The sequence below is a fragment of the Fusarium odoratissimum genome (genome assembly GCF_000260195.1).
Source record: "Fusarium odoratissimum NRRL 54006 unplaced genomic scaffold supercont1.14, whole genome shotgun sequence".
In the NCBI taxonomy this organism is placed as follows: Eukaryota; Fungi; Ascomycota; class Sordariomycetes; order Hypocreales; family Nectriaceae; genus Fusarium; species Fusarium odoratissimum.
This window is the reverse complement of record NW_022158700.1, coordinates 683,767-702,298: the sequence shown is the minus strand read 5'-3', so window position 1 is coordinate 702,298 and position 18,532 is coordinate 683,767. Positions and strand designations below refer to the sequence as shown.

The 18,532-nt window shown below is 46.9% G+C and overlaps 7 protein-coding genes across 7 annotated transcripts; 5 read left to right on the top strand and 2 right to left on the bottom strand.

Annotated features, from left to right (window-relative positions):
* Window positions 1–476: 476 nt before the first annotated feature.
* On the top strand, window positions 477–1,421 carry FOIG_09078 (uncharacterized protein; the record flags this gene model as incomplete). Its single annotated transcript, XM_031209263.1, has 1 exon — window positions 477–1,421. The coding sequence occupies one exon, from the start codon at window positions 477–479 to the stop codon at window positions 1,419–1,421; it is 945 nt and encodes a 314-aa protein (XP_031061300.1).
* A 124-nt stretch (window positions 1,422–1,545) lies between these two features.
* Window positions 1,546–3,125, bottom strand: FOIG_09077 (uncharacterized protein; the record flags this gene model as incomplete). Its single annotated transcript, XM_031209262.1, has 2 exons — window positions 1,546–2,954; window positions 3,008–3,125. The coding sequence occupies 2 exons, from the start codon at window positions 3,123–3,125 to the stop codon at window positions 1,546–1,548; spliced, it is 1,527 nt and encodes a 508-aa protein (XP_031061299.1).
* Window positions 3,126–4,470: 1,345 nt separating this feature from the next.
* Window positions 4,471–5,311, top strand: FOIG_09076 (uncharacterized protein). Its single transcript, XM_031209261.1, has 3 exons — window positions 4,471–4,581; window positions 4,634–4,808; window positions 4,859–5,311. The coding sequence occupies exons 1-3, from the start codon at window positions 4,564–4,566 to the stop codon at window positions 5,239–5,241; spliced, it is 576 nt and encodes a 191-aa protein (XP_031061298.1). The 5' UTR covers window positions 4,471–4,563; the 3' UTR covers window positions 5,242–5,311.
* Window positions 5,312–6,876: 1,565 nt separating this feature from the next.
* On the bottom strand, window positions 6,877–7,446 carry FOIG_09075 (uncharacterized protein; the record flags this gene model as incomplete). Its single annotated transcript, XM_031209260.1, has 1 exon — window positions 6,877–7,446. The coding sequence occupies one exon, from the start codon at window positions 7,444–7,446 to the stop codon at window positions 6,877–6,879; it is 570 nt and encodes a 189-aa protein (XP_031061297.1).
* Window positions 7,447–10,322: 2,876 nt separating this feature from the next.
* On the top strand, window positions 10,323–12,643 carry FOIG_09074 (uncharacterized protein; the record flags this gene model as incomplete). The annotated part of the gene is made up of 2 exons (XM_031209259.1): window positions 10,323–11,520; window positions 11,577–12,643. 2 exons carry the CDS (start codon window positions 10,323–10,325, stop codon window positions 12,641–12,643), a joined length of 2,265 nt encoding a protein of 754 aa, XP_031061296.1.
* A 1,411-nt stretch (window positions 12,644–14,054) lies between these two features.
* FOIG_09073 (uncharacterized protein) lies at window positions 14,055–16,955 on the top strand (the record flags this gene model as incomplete). The annotated part of the gene is made up of 3 exons (XM_031209258.1): window positions 14,055–14,148; window positions 14,213–16,806; window positions 16,833–16,955. 3 exons carry the CDS (start codon window positions 14,055–14,057, stop codon window positions 16,953–16,955), a joined length of 2,811 nt encoding a protein of 936 aa, XP_031061295.1.
* A 654-nt stretch (window positions 16,956–17,609) lies between these two features.
* Window positions 17,610–18,107, top strand: FOIG_09072 (uncharacterized protein; the record flags this gene model as incomplete). The annotated part of the gene is made up of 1 exon (XM_031209257.1): window positions 17,610–18,107. The coding sequence occupies one exon, from the start codon at window positions 17,610–17,612 to the stop codon at window positions 18,105–18,107; it is 498 nt and encodes a 165-aa protein (XP_031061294.1).
* Between the last annotated feature and the right edge of the window lie 425 nt (window positions 18,108–18,532).

Genomic DNA, 18,532 nt, shown 5'->3' with positions numbered 1-18,532 from the left:
AGGTGGGTTCAATGGGTCAACAAGAGCTCTTTCCTTACCGCTGTATAAAGTTAGACATGTTATTAGAAATATAGATTTTCAAGGACATAAACAATAATGCAGAACACTTCCTCTGACAAGGCATAACTTTTCCGCGCATATCTGTAATATGAAGGAGTGAGATGATGCTTTACCCCGCTTTGCGGTGTTGAACTATTTGCTACTCAGCCTTGTGGCTGCAGGCTTATCGGTATCTTTATGAGCTCTTTCTGGCTATTGTATATAAAATAATAAAGTACGTATCTTAGATATTAGTTCTCTTTCTCTAAGTATTACTTTTAACCATTAGCCTTGCATAGAAATATCAGTAATCTCGGGTCGATTTTCGTTTTTCTAGAATAGTAACTATTTAAAGGCGCTATTTTGCCATCTAATCACCTTCTCTACTCCAAAGACACCACCAACTTGCAAAATTTACAGCAAATTCAGTTTATACAATGACTACCAAAGAAGCGACATTCCGGAACTATACCCAAGCACAGGGTGAATCCTACGCCACCGGGCGCCCTGGCTATTCTCCAGAGCTCTTCGAAATCATCCTCAACCATCACACCTCTACTGGCGGCCGCCTTGATACCGTACTAGACGTCGGCTGCGGGACTGATCAAGCTACAAGGGACCTAGCTCCCTTTTTCAGAAATGCCATCGGCATAGATCCATCGGAGGGCATGATCACCTCTGCGCGCGAGACCATCAAGCCATCGGCTTTGTCTATACGTTTCGAAGTATCAGCTGCTGAAGCCCTGCGCATTGATCTGGAACCGCCCATCGCCAATGACAGCGTTGACCTTCTGACTGCTGCCACGGCGGCTCGATGGTTCGATATGACGCAATTCTGGCGTAGCGCTGCGCGAGTTGTGAAGGCTGGAGGTACTGTTGCTCTCTGGGCGAGAACTGGCATGTCTGTGGACCCAGCCAAGACACTCAATGGCGCTGCTATCAAAGCTGCGGTAGAGGAAATACTCAACAGCGAACTACATCAGTATTACAAGCAAGGGAACACACTGACGCGCGATCTCTACGTCGATTTACCACTACCTTGGACGATCGAAACTCCTGTGACAGGGTTTGACAAAAGCGGTTTCATCCGAAAGGAGTGGAGCCATAACACAGAAAGCTCGGAAACCGAGGATCTCTGCACTGGGAAAACTCTGACACCTGAGGAGTTTGAGAAGCTGAGAGGCACAAGCAGTCCGGTGGCAAGGTGGAGGGAAGCGAACCCCAACAAGGCTGGGACAGAAGAGGATGTAGCTCGCAAGGTACGAAGGCGAATCGAGAGTCTTTTGCATGAAGTAGGCGTCGAGTCTGGTGAGGAGTTGTTGAGAGGTCGGACGGAGCTTGTGCTTCTCATGGTTAAGAAGAAGGGAGAAGAAAGAACTTAGTCACCCGAGGTATTCTATGACGCCCAAAGAGATGCATTGCATATATAGGTTTCATTACGTGATTTTCATGTTATCGGGGATTAGATACATAGTTATCTACTGATTGACCGTTCAATGTATCGGCTTAGCTATGCGGAGACACCTGAGCCGTTGCCTTTTTATCATCCGCTGCCCGTCTCCATTTCGCGCCAAACTTCCATTGAATAGCCAAATTCGTCATTGCAACACCCTGCACCGCAACACAGACAGTAAACGCCAATCCGACACCGATAGAGTTGATCATTGGCATAACAAAGCTCGTGCCTCCGGCGGCGAACAGGCATCTGGCGAGGTTTAGGCTGGCGCTGGCGGCGGCGCTACGGTCGTGAAACACATCGACAAGATATGTCATGACTACAGACTGCATGGAAACGGCAGACCAACCCGTGATGAATGTCGACACGATTGGCACAGCGATGTGAACTCGATGCGGATATTGTATGGTCCAGCCAAAGAGCAAGATGGACGCGCATTGAAGCAGGGAAAACAGGGGGACGAGACGGAGGCGTGCTGTCTCCAGAGGGAAGTCATTTTCCTGGGCCTTTCGCGTATTGACAGGTTCAACGTCATCCTCTGTGTTACTGCTCGCAATGCGTGCATCATGCCGAGCCTTGAAACGGCGGTAGTCGAGATTGAGTATCTTGCCGGTAATTAGTGTTCCTACCATGGAGCCTACGCCGTTGGCGATAAATGTCAGGCCGATCTGAGTTTCTGTGAGACCATATTTATCTTCGAAAAGAGTAGACATAGCCGTGATGCTCATCTGCCAAACAGCATAATAGACTGCGAGGAACACGATGATGGGAGCGGCCTGCTTGCTGATAAGGATTCGGAAGGGTCCAGTAACATCGATGTGCTTCTTCGCCGCAGGCAATGTAGAGACTGCGTCGTGATTCCATTTGACTTTGGTCGTCTTCTGATAAACACGTAGAGGGTATCTGGCTATGGCATGCGTAGGTTCTCGGCTCCCATTACCAACGATAGACCTCAGCGTCTCAGGCAAGAGCAAAACCAAGAAAATCAAGAAAACACCGCTGTAGATGGTTAACAGCCAAAAGATGGATCTCCAACCAAGAGATCCAGCCAGCGCACCGCCGATGATAGGTCCCACTGCCACGGGCACCAGCAGCCCTGCCTGAAATATACCCATGAGACCACCACGATTATCTCGGGTTGTAATATCACCGATAACGCCTGAGCCTATAGCAATTGTACTAGCACTACCAGTGCTCTGAACACATCTCAGCACAACCATGGTCGCGTAGTTCTTAGCTTCTGCCAGGCCGATACATGCTCCCAGGAAGACAATGAAGGTGAGTGAGTATGCGAGTCGGCGCCCCTTGACATCTGATACTGGGCCCCAGAGACTGGGAGCTAGCCCTTGGAAGATAAGGTATGAAGTCACAGTGAGATTGATCAATTCAATCGAGACATCGAGGTCGTGGGCGATAGTTGGGAGGGCGGGGAAATAAATGTTTGACGCGAAACCCGAGACTATAATTTTATTAACAAGAGAGGTTCAAGTTGAGGATCATATGGGAACAGACATGTTGCCGCGATGGAGACAATTGTTACGATCAAGGCAGTTTGACGTTCGTCGAAGATGCTGTACGGCTCCGGGGCCGCTACAGGCTCAGGTGTCGCTGGTGATTCTGTGCTACTCATTATTTAAGATGCTCAATACAATAATATAGCGATGGTATTCATCTGCAATTGGGAGCTCGATGTAAGTGAAGTCGGAGACATTGGTTTTATAGCGTTGACTACTCGAGCTCATGACGCAAGTACAAGGGCTCCTGAGTTCGGAGTTGATGTTTTACAATAGTGGGGACGTGGTGTACACAGCTCCGAAGTACGACGCCGGTGAAGTAGGACACATAACTCATACTGCGTGAAAGTAGCGGATTTGAGACCTGGCTCCTAAATCGTTTCTATTAGTAAGTAATCCGCTTGTCCAATTTATATTGACCAGACTTCTATTACTACGCTTTTGACCTTGGTCCTTAATCCAGCTCTAAACTTAATAGGTAAGACGCGTGACTGGATATCTTGAACATAATACTGCAACTTGCCTACCCTGAACTTAACAGTCCTTACAAATTGCAGATAGCTAGAATCTGCTTCTTGCCTTACATAGTTGGTACTAGTCTGATTTGGGCTCATACTTGGTACTTGCCTTACACAGAAAGGAGCCAGTGTAAGAAAATAAAAGTACAATAACTGCCAGACGGTTGGTGGGCCAAGTTTCTTGTAGCATTAGCTAAGACGAGTTATTCCCTTATTTATCTAGTTTATGTTGAACTTTATGCACGTCTCATAAGAGAGTCCAGATGCAACCCCATATTAATAGAGGCTTGGTGGCGATGTCTATAACCCTACACTTTGATAGGGTAGAGAATTTGTATATACCCCGCAGCACAAGGTAGGGCATGCAATAAGCAGCCATGCCCATCTGTGAGATAACACGGTGGGTAGCTATACTCAAGTTAGTAGTGTAGATATACAAGGCAAAGCGTGCAGTCTACGTAAGCTCGTATACGCTAATGAAGCTACCAAATTAGCATCTAACGTTTACACCCTGAGCAAGCAGTCATTGTGTAGATAATCCACAAAACGGGCTCATCAATTTCCCGGTTATATCTCTGGAATGGTCATGGTTCAGCTCTCACTTTGATATCCAATGCTTGTGACCAGACAGCCTAATCTAGGTATCTACGTAGTTCTCAACCCCTCACGCACGAATAAAGCGGCTGATCGGCTGGCGGAAGGAATGCCGGGCTGCCGTGGCTAGCTCCCCGGAGAGACTTTCAGCCAGCCATATCCCCACACATAAATGTGTAGGCTGGCTGAGACAAAGTTCAGCTCATCTGTGTGTTTTATTCGTGCAACACCGCTCTGACCCTTTTGTGCGCAAGTCTAGACCGCAATGGTGGTTGGCGTTCTCAATCTTGCTCCTTATATATAGCCCTATCGTCGCTCTGCTCGTATTTCCTTCCGTAAATTATACAATCCGATCCTAAGACATTTCTCTCCTAACTCTTAGGCTGCTTTAAATCCATTGAACTTCCAGAACAATCACACACAATCATTTAGTCTTGACAAGATGTCTTCCGAAACATCAGTCAGTCCCCTTATATTCCGCTGGTTAGAACTGAACGCTTACGCATCAGCAGACAAAACCTACTATTTACATGATCCGACATGGAGAGAAGCCCGATGAAGTCCATGGAAAGGAACCAGATGGATTATCTGCTCAAGGCCTAAAGCGCGCAAATGATCTCCCTACCGTGTTTGGACAGAATTCGTCCTATAATATTGGATACATCATGGCAGAGCATCCTCACCACGGTTAGTGCCTCCGATTATATCTTCCCTTGGCAACGTTCTAATTGAAGTAGGCGGCGGTCGTCAGCGCCCCTATGATACTGTGAAGCCATTGGCAGATGCGCTCGGGTTAAAGGTCCACAAAAAGATTGAAAGGGATGATTACGCCGGAGCTGCAAGCGAAGCTTTGTCCTTTGAGGGTCCAGGAAATGTACTGCTTTGCTGGGAGCATCACTCTCTTGAAGGTATTGCCAAGGCGATTGGTATCCAGGGCTACGCAGCAGCGACTGGGTGGACTGGCGAGGTGAAGTATCCCGGCGATAGGTTTGATCTGATTTGGGTTGTACCACCGCCGTATACAGAGATCACCGTGGTAGGAAGTGAGCAGGTTCCTGACTTGGATGATGGAGTCCACGTCAACGCCAATGGAGATGTTTCCCCTCCTTTGGCTAACTGAGTTAATTATAGCACTATTAAAGGTTCCCTCTAAAGCGAGCTATTTCTAATTTGACTTTTATATAAGGCTCCCAGCATAATTTACTGGCTCAAGTAAAGACAGACACATCACGGTCACTTGCCAACCCAGCCTTGGTATATCTGCTACTTCATCCGCAGCAGTCATAGAATTAGCCAACTCATTTGAATACGGCCAACTCGTTCCGGACCATGATGTATCTCAGTACCTCGGCATCACCAGCTCTACAACCCGACCTCTTATGTGATGCCAGTCTTTAAACACCACCATGGCTTGCTTCGCCATCATCTCCACTTAGGTCTCATGATTATGAAGGTCAGCTACAGCTTTGAAAGTCCACGGTTGAACAAAGATATTGTATTATGCTTTCCGCCCAGGCACTTCCGTAACTCGCCCCTGCGTATCTAGCAACCTGTCGAGCAGCGGAATTCTTGTAATGCATACTACGGATCTGCGAAACAGTCGGTATAAACTCTACCTGTGAGCATGTAATGTGGGTGCGGCCTGACTTTGTGGCAGCCTAATTGAGGCGACACCGCAATCGGTGCCAGCGTCTTCCCAGGCGTTGCTGGACGATAGCTATCTCTATTTCATAGCTGATCTCACCAGCTTGGAAGGTTTGAGAGGCGAGACTCCTCTGTGGCCTGGCGTTCAAAACGCATAAATCAAATCAGGTATCAGAGAATGAGCCGAGGTTTGGAATCGTCATCTATGAGCTGTACGCATTCGTAGTCTCCCTGGTAACTAGTGAAGCGTAGCTAATCATCATTTGCTTGAGTCAAAGAGTACCGGCATAGCCACTGCTTGCCCAAGTCCCCTAAATAGCAGGCGATTAAGGCTAGCTAAAAGTAAGGCTTAATAGCAGGCGATTAAGGCTAGCTAAAAGTAAGGCTTTTTAGCTAGTATATATATAGCTAGGTTTAGGCTATAATTAAGGCAGCTAATTATAATACTATTAACTTAATAAAGCTTTACCTCCTAAGAGGTAATAAATATTTAAACTATATTAGATTTTAGAGATACTTAGATATACCTTTTAAGGCTAACTTGTAAACTTAAAAAAAAAAAAATACTATTATTAAAATATTAATCTACCTAAATATATAGCTAGCTCTTAACTAGAATTTTAAGGTAACCCCTAGTTAAAGTTAAATCTATTCTATACTAATCGATTTTTTAAAATTATTAATTAATTTTAGACTACAGGACTAGCACGGGTACCCGTCCGCCTATTAACCGCCAGGATAACCCAGCAATGTCCACGGGCCAGATTTATTATATTTATTCGAATTACCACCATGACTGCGCACAGTAGTAGTAGTGGGCCACTCGCTTATCCGGGTCGCTCGCTCATCATGTATGTTACAATTGATGTTGTTATAAAGTGCTAGGGAACTCGATATTTAAAGTAATATAAACTCATCGGGGTCCTCTTCCCACCATCTAACCTTGACTTCAGGATACTGCCTCGGATCTTTACCAAAAATATCCCGTGGCGAGTTTCCATACATCCACCCATGTAGATAGCACTGAGAGATTCGCTTATACTCATTCCCATTCTCCTCCACTTTATGTAAGATATACGGGACCTACGATCCATGTAAGATAACCACCAAATCACCGAGCATACGTACATCCGCTGCCATTCCCGATTTGGAAATGGTCGGTCGTAAAGATGCATTTGTGTTCTGCCACAAGAACCAAGTCTTCGAGCATATCATAACACTCAACAAGACGTTGCTCGTCAGTGCTAAGGGTTCTTCCGCGCTTTCTCAAGTCGCGAGGCTTCTCCTGCGCCCTAACAGCATCGAGATACTTGTCGATTGCGCGGAGTGGTTGCTCCGCTCCTAAGGCACCATCCGCCAGAAAGGTTGTCATAAGATCCGGGACTATGAGTCTCGCCTTGATGGGACGGTAGTCTCCAAATAGCCGGTCGAATCGAGAAAAGACCATAGATGTTTGCACCTTCTGTACCGTCCAGTCAAACGCCAGGAAATGTGACACGATGTGTTTCCACCGCATAAAATGGCCGAAATAAGCATGGATCTGCTCGACGGTGTTTATAATCTTTCCACATGGACGGCAGTTTCCAGCCGAAGCAATTGGAGGAGGCTCAAAGCGCCAGTGGGTCTGCTGGAAACAGGGTTTACACAAGAAGCACAACGTGACAAGCGTATGTATCAGCATGACAGCACATACCTTAACATGAACCCCAAGCTCCCAATTGTGAGAGTATTATAACTTAGGCTTCTCCGTTTCTGTAAGCCCCTTTTTATCTCTTCTTTTTTTCCTAGCGATATAGTTAGTTAGAAGAAAACCCCTAGGCAAAGTAGCTTTAGATGGTTGATATTACCTAACCATTACCCCAAGTGCGGTAACATGCTTTGCTCGGCTTGTAAATTTATCGTTTGACCGTCGTGTCATCATTTGTAATGATAGCCTTTGAGGCTTCAACTTGATTTGGACAGTCTTTTAAACTGCGAGCTTGAACTGCTGTTCAGTCTCTCAAGGTTCAGACCGTAGTTTGTGGGTATCCAATTGGTGGGTGGATGGCCTGAGGTTGGGTAGTTCTACATATGCCGCGTGTTTCAGAAATATAAGATATGCAACTGTGAGGCTATTATCGTGTTACGCAGCTAAGGTATGAGACTTCTCGCTCACACCCATTCACATGCATTTGGAGAGAAAGTTAGTTATTCCATGGGGAACGAAGGGCCCCAGTCTCAGCCACAGCCACAGACCAACCTCAACCAGCCCAAAGGTCCAATCGTAGCTCAGCCCGCTGAGTAGAGTCGCAGCCTTATCCGAGTCCCAGCGGAGCACCAAGATCTGGCAGAGTCTCTCACCAACTATACCCTACATGAGGTCACCTGAAAGTCACTAGGTCACAGAAGTATACATCCACTGTATTGTTCCTGCGGTTCCTTCGGTAGGTCGAGAGCACCGCGAATAAAAATTCCAAAGCATAACCAAAGTAGGCGACTGCGCAATGAAGCGTCTTAGTTAGTTGATCCCGAATACAACAAAAAGGTCCGCTGCTTTGCAATCGGTGTCTGACGTGTATGTTTATAAATGGCCTCCTGTCTAAGATAGAGTGACATATCCTGACCATCTAAGCTGTGCCTTAAGGGATAAACTGACAAGAGGTCTTATGCCTTGAGGAACGAAAGGACTTTTGCGCCACCCGCTTACCCTGAGAGGATTAATCAGGGTATCCTGCGTTATTAAGGCAAGCGCATACATATTCTCATGAGGTATTCTAGGCTGGTTACCTCGTATTAATTGTCAAAAATGAGGCAGGGTGGTGTTAATATATTAAGCTCGGGAGCAAAAGGCCTAGGCTCGCAATGGACCATTTAGCTACTGAAGGCCTCAACCTGAGCCATCGCCATAATTAGTAAGTCGCTGACGTTCTTCACTCCTGATGGCAAGGCAGCGTCACTAAATTCTATTCTAACACACTTTCATGCTGTGCTGTTGGCTATTGGTAAACTCGCGATAAAGAGCACATAACAGTGTCTCCACTATCCTATCTCTTTCGGTGGCAAAGCCCAAGAATTCCGTACCGACAAGGGCGTAGGACCAATCAAAATAAAGGGAGTTGAAGGCACTTCCACACACACCTATTTTGGCATGTACTAGAAGTACCAGCAGCTCGGATCATTACAAATAGCTACATCACAGACTTGGCAGCCGTATTCGGTCTGTTTACCCCTTCCATGATGACTGGTGCGGCCTGCATTCCTCGAGACCTCATCGAGATAGCTTCCTTTTTCTGACCTTTAATGGCCTGCATTCCCCCTGCCTGAAGCCCTGACAAGCTAGGCAATCGGATTTGATGCCTCTCCAGGCCCAGTTGATCTCTCTTTATATGTATTTTTGGTATGTTTCTGGATCCTCGATGTCCTCTTCTTCCCTGACCTATTCCTCTTCCTTGCCCAACTTTCTTCAGCGTAGGCAATAAAAATCGTATTATAAATGCATTTCTTCCAGTCTTTGAGCGTTATATAGGGCTTCTAGTTAGGGGAAGTCGTCTTAAGCTGTAAGATAAATCTATTTATAAGTATAATATCAAGGGCTCTAATAGGGTCAGTTGTAGGGACTCAATCCAATCATAAATGCCATCCCCTAGGCGAGAAACAAGCTTTCTTAACCCAGTTACCAAGGTTTCATTAGAGGATGAAATTTCTTTCCTTTCTTTTCTCGACTTTGGGGAGCAGAAACCTGGGCAGTGTCAGCATAACTGAAAGTTAAAATTGTCGATACTCGATCAATTTAGGTGCCAGCATTTCCTAAAAGTTTTTGTCAACGGCCTTATCTCTGCTTCCATGAATCGGGACAACCAACGATGTTGAATTTCTTGTCGTAGAGGATGATAGAGGCGCAGTGTTGCTGCCGTGAATATGGTCGTTCCGTGTCGCTACGGAGCCGAGATATGTTTATAAAGTGGATAGCGTAGTCAATGGCGCGAGGCTCGTATTGAGGATCAAAGAGGCTGATCTTCCGGCCCGCTAGGCATGTGATTATTGCAGACAGTGGGGTCTAATAGCAGCCACGGTGTGGTGGAGGGACGAGATAATTTACGAAATAGACATGTGGGGGATTCTATCTCGTTGATTCCTAGTGGTCACTCCTACGGGGGCCCATCAAGTAGGAAAGGGGGTTTTTGACTTGGAAAGAAAAATACTTAATAGCCCTTGCATTTTGTAGGAGGATAAGGTACCTTTCTGGCAATTCTTTTGAAAATTGGAGACGTGATACGGGGAAGAAAGATATCTCAGCCAACGCAGTATTCCTGTGGAGACATAGGTTTTATCTTCCCAGTTAAGGGCCCTACTTAATAGGCTCCCGTGGTCGCTGCGCTCCCATCGGGAATAAACGAGATAAATCCTACACAAGTGCTTAACCCAGCCAGATAAAGCGCGAGAGCCTGACCCGTCTCCTTCTTGTTTTTCTAGAGGGGCCAATGGGCGCCTAAAAATATCACTGTATTACCGCGGTCACCAAATCACGCTCTGGCAAGCTAACAGGTTCATCGACCTTCGCAGCATACCAGCAACACCATGAGTTCCAACGGTGCTACAAATGCTCCTGCTGGGGTCAGCAATACTGAGCTCATCATCGCATGCGTCGCTCTGGTTGTGTCAGGCTTTGCTCTCGTCATAGCATTGCTTCAGGCACTTCAGCAATACTATGCTTCCGCAACCGGTTACGCCTCGTGTAAGGAATTAGTGATGGGTAAATGGTCCAAATTTACCCACCGCCGATTGCGGCTGTTTGAATTTCGTTTTGAAGTCGAGTTCCAGACTCCAGTAATTTTCGTTTCAGCTCCAAGCAACAAAAGGGGCCCCCTAGGTCCTCATAGGGAGAAACAAAAGCAAAGTATTCTGAGATGTTTGAAACGCTTTGTATGGTCCAGGTTTCAGCTCCAGGATGAACCTCAGGAAGTCAGTCGCCACGAGATCACATACATGGTCGGGACATGGGAGAGCTATCAGAAGACTTATACGTGGAGTCAAGATATGTATGACGAACGAATTAGGAGCCTCAAGGCTGGGGAGACTCGTCAGGCCATTCGTACAGCCGATAACGAGCTTGCAACATGGCTCGCGCTGCTCATGGCGTTGCAGCGAATGGAGAAGGAATCTAGACAATGGCAGGCAGAAGAGTTTTTCGGCTATAATGTCTCCAATAACGAGTGGTGCAACAGGGCTTCCCATACCCCACTCCTGGACAACTTTGACAGAAACGACGCGAATAACCTACATACTCTCACCGTGGGTATGCAGAAGAAGAAGAAATCGTGGGACACCATGCCAGAGCACATGAAGAAGCCTTACGCCACTTCAACCATTTGCCATATAGTTGAGATCATCGCTATGCTTGGCATTCACTGGAGGGTCTTCAACCGAAATGAAAACCGGTATCGTGCACAGGGCAATGGCTTTCTCGTTACTGGTGCTAATGTTGACGACCTCGGTATAGTTTTTTCTTCCCATAAAATGGGCGAAACTTGGTTCAAGGAGAACCGTATCATCCCAAACGAGAACGTTAAGGAACTGTGCTTTGGATACTGCCCTACTATTTTCCGCCTGAGAAATTTCAAAATGTACGCCGATGAGCCGAAAGACCTCGGAACTCTTCAACTCGCAAGTCTCGCTGCAATGGCAGAAACTTTAAAGACTATTGGCTGCAATACTAGGACAGTCAAATACTTTTCGAAACCATCCGTGAACACCCGGTATAGCCATCTTTTCCCAGGTACGTCAATAAGCTTCTTAGTCTTACACAAATGCTTCAGGCTCACTTACCCTCAGTGGCTTTTGAGATGCTCGGGATGGTTGGTATCGTGCTACAAATAAAGAACACTGCTTTCCGCATGCTACCCAACCCTACGATCCATCACTGGGATCGAAAATTTTTCTCCGTCCGGACCCTGTTGGTCACCTACAAGTCTGTTCTAGAGGAGGCTGCCAATTATCAAATGCAAGAAGCTCCAGTCGAGACCCAGAGCCACGCAATGTTCAACAACAATGATCAGATCAGCATGATCATAAGCGAAGCTGGTAAGGTTGAGCAGAGTTTTTGTGCGTCCGAGAAGGCGATCAGAGTTTCCCAACAGCAGCATAACCAGGAACAGGAGCAAGATCAGTTTACGACATACTTCCTACCTGGACAAAGAACGGAAGAGCCAAAATTATACTGCAGGGCTGTCATAACGTCACTACACGCCGCAATCGAGAAATGCGACATGTTTCTCAGAGTACCTAGAGAAAGACGTCTAGTTCAGTTCGTCTTGCGAATACACCTTCAGGAGGTCTTGGGCATGTTCAATTCACAAAATACCGATCAAGAGTCCGCTGAAGGCTGTTCTGAAACTGAAGTTGAGAAGGAGGAATTGCTCAGATCCTCCGACCAGCCACCGAAAGTCCATCGAATCAACAAACAGCAAATGGCCCATAAGTATCGCAAAGTGATGTTTCATAAACTTCAACGACTTGACCCAGCATCCTATGGAGAAAGGCATGCTGTTTTGATAGATATGTACATTTCTTGGGTACGTGAGAACGTCATTTGGAAGATATGCAGCGAGCTTGATCGACAACGGAAGCGTCAAAATCACCAGAACGAGCCACAAAGAATCCAGCGCACTGGGACCTTATTTGGAGCTCGTCTGGCTGGCGATGGGGACGAACTGGACGATGATGGAGTGGACACTGAGGGTTGCTGGGAGTCCAAGGCGAAGCAGGAGATTAGTGATGTCTGGTGTGTACTTATCTTTCGCATGATATGCTGGTTACTCCTCCACGATTTCCATAAGCTTGATGTTCAGATCGACAAGGATGGGCTTTTTGGAAGTCGCTTACCAGTGTATATTGCTTAAATTGGGAACCAATCGCTTCTTCATCCTGCTTACCCGCAATGTTCCAGTTATATGAGATTCGTCAGTAATAAAACGTTTGACGAAAACTACAAAATGTCCAGTTAGCCATAGGAGATGGCAGACTGGAGGACACTATCATTGCGCTAAGGGCATGGAAGCCAATCTTGGATCTGCACATCATCTTAACTTTAACTCACCTGACTTCGGGGAATTCCATCCACACTGTCAACTTCTCGTATTCTATTGCCGCATCACATGCATGGATAAACATCTAAGGTTAAATGTTGACAAGGTTCGTCCAGACAGTCATGCGAATGAATTTTCCCCAAGAGTCGAAGCAAGAGGATTTGAAACATGTGGAAGACTCTTGTGTATCCTTCGAGCTCCTACGGGCCAATAGTTGTCATCGATGGCGGCTTGTGTATCGCGGCGATCCTCACTAATGACTACGTGGAATAGTAATGGGTTGCATTGGTGCTGTTCTAGATTGGTCCTACAGTCTCATTGGACTGAACCTACCTAACTAGTCGACTTGCGGAGACTCCCCAAGTCGCCATGGTATGCTGTACGACGACTTTGCAGATTCCTCGACGAACAGCCATTGGAGCCAAGATAGGGTAACACGTCACGCTGAGGTGGAAGCCTGCTCTTGGAAGAAAGCCACCACGATAGTGCGTGCCATCGCAGCCATTGCAAGTTGATGAGCGACATAAAAGCATGGGACATCGGCTGAGAACTTACGTGATGGCACGGCAGCCGTCTACGTTGCCTTGTGTTGCAGCTGAATCCTCATACGGGAGGTTTCGTCTGCCCATCCCCACCTGTTGTCCGGCCATAGTTCCGTATCGATCAATCGATTCTGATGGAACGCTATATCGCCATCGCTATCGACCTGCACCTTAGTCTATTATCATTATTAAGGAGCGCCTATGTTTCCAGTAGCTCCTCTGTCACGTCATTAAACACCACACTTCTTTTTGTTGGAACTCTTGTGATACAGAATACGCTATACAACTGTAGTTCATATACTGGATGTATATATAAGGTTTACCCCGCCTATAGTCCCAAATCAAGTCGTCAACCTCCATCTCAAAAGTGCAACACGTTCCCGCGTATCGTCCTTTCTGAGAACCTGTTCGTCTATCATTCCTCCATTAGATTTTTCGGTTCTTAACACCTGCATACCCCTTGGGAAAGGTCAGGGTGCGTGATAACTACCTACCTACCTCAGTACAATACAATACAATACAATACCATTTATTACGCCCGGCGGCCTATCTCAGTACAGTATAATACTATACTGTAGTTCTTGCTGAAGCGGTGATCGCAACAACGCAAGGTCCCATGAAAAGCTCCCGCCGCTGTTAGCACCGTAATCGAAAGCGAAATCAAAATCAGAAGTAATCCGATCATGTTCGGTTGGGCTTTCGCCATCCTGAGGCGCATAAAGATAGAAGAAAAACTAGACTGGCTTTTTCTTAGCATCCGTAACAGCTTGGGCTTTGGTAGGTATAGCTCTTGTCCAGCCAATCCACCAGACAGCGTGAGATCTGACCGCATATCCTTTAGCTCCGGGACGCAAGCGAGTAGACCAAGGCTCGCCTTCTACACCTGAAAGGGAAATTCAAAATCCAGCCGTAAGCGCCAAGGGTCAAGAAAGTCAAAATCTCGCCCAAGATGCCGAAAATCAAGTAGTGGCAGGGATAGCTAAAGGTATTAACCTTGCTTTCCCAGAAACACATGGAAATGATCCCTCCAAAGATGAAAGCAAGCTGCTAGATCGCGAAGAAACTCACAAGCTTCGCGAACATATGATTAAAGGCGTTGAAGCGCTAGCGAATCGTATAGCTCCAGCCTCGAAACGAGCCGAAATACATCGGCCTAGTACCGCAACTGTTGCAGCTGTTGAAGACTATGATGTCTCTGTGCCGGAATATATTATATCCTCACTGAAGGTTGCGCTGCCGAACCACGATATGAGTTTCTTAAACTCAAACCAGGAAGGTTTGGGAATGGGCGACGAGGTGGTCGGTCGCGCGCAGTCGGACAAGCTCAGTGATCACAAGAACCCCCAATCTGACGAACATGGCGGTCATCAAACGGTTGAGACGTCGTCTTTTCCTTCAGTACTACCTACCCCGATGCAAGACAATCTGAACCATATGCTCAGCAATTACAGAACTTGGAACCAACAAATCTATCCAGAGCTCCCACTTGACCAGAAGTCAATCCGTCTGGTGGAAATACTTCCTGGAACTTCGAACGAAATTGAGCTCAACCTTATCAAGGTCTCTTTGGATGAAATCCGGGATGCATATGAAGCACTGTCATATGTGTGGGGCTTGCCAGATCCAGCAAAAACTGTCCGACTTAATGGCCTGAATGTGACAGTCAACCCCAATCTCTTTGATGCCCTTCTATCTTTGCGCCAAACGGATGTTAAAAGACGAATATGGATTGATGCCATTTGCATCAATCAAAAAAACTTGAGAGAACGCTCAATAGAGGTTAGAAAAATGGGCGAGATCTATCGTCTAGCGAAAGCCGTTGTCGTCTTCCTCGGAACCTCGGGATCGGCTGCACGAGGCTCTCCAGTCAACGATGTTTTCAGCTTTCTTCGCAGACGCGCTCGTGAGACAACAGCATACGTATCAAATCGCCAGGATGATGAGGTTACGGATTGCTTGGAGGAGTTATGCCGAGAGTATGGTCTAGACAAGTGGAGAGTTTGCAGAGGCTTCCTCGAGATGTGTGCCCAACGATGGTGGAGCCGCGTTTGGACAAGGCAAGAGTTTTATCTCGCATCAGACGAGCCCATATGGTACTGGGGCAGTGATTCGATTAGCAATGCGGTACTCAAACAAGAGTTCAAGCTACTAGTCAACTTATTATTGCCTCTCCTAGCCAAGCTTGATGCTCCAGAAGGCTTCCAGTCTGAAGTCGCCAAGGTCATGGGTAAACCACACGCTGCCTTCAAGAAGGACGTCGAACACATCTTCGACTTGATTTCTCGTCGACTCAAGACCAACGGCTACGATGCACCACGCCGTTTGTATGGTGAGCTTTCCGCTCATGCTACGGATTCACGAGATCTGGTCTATGGCCTACGTGAGATCTTTGATCCCGTCTTTCGTAGGGTATTCGTACCTGACTACTTCATGCGCCCTGAGCTCCTGTTTGCTTGTCTGGCCGTTTTCCTGATACAATATGAGTGCTGGGCAGATGTTCTTTGGTGGTATCCCTACCGATACGCAAGTGTGGAGGATCATCTGCCAACCTGGCTGCCAGATTTCTCGAGGCGGGCTGATTTGAGTTACCTGGAACCTGTTCCCATGAAACTCCAGGTCGACGAAACGCCATACCCGAAGATGATAATCCTAAACCATCGCTTGCATGCAGAAGGCTATGTTTTGGATACCATGTATGGTCACCGTCACTTAGACAAGAGCGATGGCCATAAGATACTAAAAGAGCTTTGGCAGTTTGATCACATCTTAAATGCCAACCTTCTGTGCCATCGTTATATCCTTATGGATGAGGATAAAGACGATGCATCATTGAGTATCTTCCTGCGAATGTGCAAAGACTCCCTTATCGACCGTGATCGTGCTCTGGTCTCCGCTTCCAAAGGCGCTATACTTCGTTCGACCACGAAGTCAGAAGAGGAAAAGAATCTCCCACTTGATGTTGCTGAATGTCTACCATATTTTGATATTCTCATGTGGCATTGTCTCGGACATGACGAGTTAGGAATCTCTAAAGTACTTGCTGGCGATGATACTCGTTCATCTAAGCTGTTCCGAAACCTGTTCCGCCCAAAGATGAGTAACACGTTCTGCAAGACAATGGCCAGCTTTTTCATTGGCGCTTGCATTTTTGATTGGGATCATCTTAGTAGCTTGCTTGATCGCTTCCCAGGCGCGCCAATGTGGTCGCAGACTAACAACGACTACTGGTTCAACACAGTGGGCGCCGATGATGCACACCGCGCAGCAGTTACTGCTAGTGCTGTCGGATCTTACATCACTCACATTCTCCATGTCATCATACAAACGAACTGGGGAGCTTCTTGGCACTACCAGACATTTTGCACGCTCATCCTTCTCGACTGTGACAGTCACGCAAGTATAGCGCCCTTGGTGACGAAGTTGCGAGATGCAGCCGTGAAACTGAGAGAGATAGCTTTTAGGCCGCAAATGGAGCGGCAATTGCAGGAGTTGGCAAGCAAGAACGAAAGTGTCGAAACCAGGTTACGCAATTACGATGCAGTTGTCGAAAGATTCAAAGGAAGATTCCTCATTTGGACGGATGACGGGTTTCGCGGTGTGACGGCACCTGGTGTTGAGTATTGTTGCAACACTAAACCTATTGTTTTGATGTTGGATGGTCTGTCATTTCCAGTGATTGTGCGCGATTTCCATGCGAAAACGGGTGAAGGTCGGCTAGTTGGCTGTGCGATCATTCAAGGAGTGGATATGTTATGCAAAGAAGTTAAGCAGGTAAGGCTGCCCGAAGATTTCGTCCTTGGGAAAAAGGAGATATTTAAATTTAGATAATGCACATGATAAGCGAGTGGCACAGACAAGCCGGTGGCACAAAATACTATATAGCTAAAAGTGACTTACCCTATAGCACTTCTTTCCTTAGGTAAAATAGCTAAAAAATATTTAATAAATATTTTCCATAATAATATAATTAATTCTATGTATTTTTTAATCCGACGGGATGTCTGGCATCTGGAGTTCCAGTGTCTCAACCTCGATCCTGTTGGAGGAAATATAACCTTCTAACCTAGGTCTCGGGCCCATCAAGCTACGAAGTTGGATCGATCAGTCTATATAAAGTCCGAGGCTAGTGTCGACAAGAAGATGCCTTTCAATGTTAAGAAACATAGGCTAATTAATCTTGAAAGATAACCGCATTCTCAGAAACTCCAAATTACACTATTGCTCCTTTTCGTGTCATCATGACTTCTCCCCTGCCCCCTCTCCGCCGCATTGTCACAGGCCATAACGATGCAGGCCCGGCGACTGTCAAGTATGACGACAAAGCCACTGCCAAAATCGTGCCCCACGACGCTGCTTTGAGGAGCTTGTGGATCACTGACTCCTCTCCTGCCGATCTCTCATCTCCAGGCGACAATGCCGATGCCGAGGTTGGAATCATCAACAATGGTTCTATCTTTCGAATTGTGGATTTCCCACCCAGGAGCTCTGGACATATGCACCGCACGATTTCTATAGACTACGTCATCGTCCAGAAAGGCGCAGTCGTTCTTGCCCTCGACGATGGAAGCAAAACACTGGTGGGCGGGGGAGACGTCGTTGTGCAGCAAGGAACTATGCATGGATGGGATAATCCTACCGATGAATGGGCTCGCTTACTGGTGATTTTGCTGCCGGCAAAAGCGCCCGTGGTTGCTGGAAAGGCACTGCAGAGAGATGTTTCGTCCCTGGGCGTGTAGGTAGCCTAACATGCACGGCGTCATAAAGACCTTCCTCGTTGTGACCCTATCAGGGTTGCAGGTCCCCTTCGGGCCCTGGAATGGAATACAGCAGGGATCGGTATAGCTAGTATTCAGACCACTGTTTTTAGATGGGCACATAGGACTATGACCTGTTCTGATAAGGGACCGTCAGGTATATCTGGTTTAATGACATCCCATATTTCCTGATTCCCGAAAGGCCCTTAGCTCCCCTCCCATTGGCATCGGATGAACATATTACAGCCATGATATATCTAGGAAAGATCTGAGAGCGACACGGTACACGGCGCCCAGTAACACTGCGGACTACGCTCCGACCAGTAAGTCCCGGCTAGACACGGACTCGCGGACTCACGGACTGGTATAACCCCGCGCCTTTTAATATAAGGTAGCTTTGCTTGATC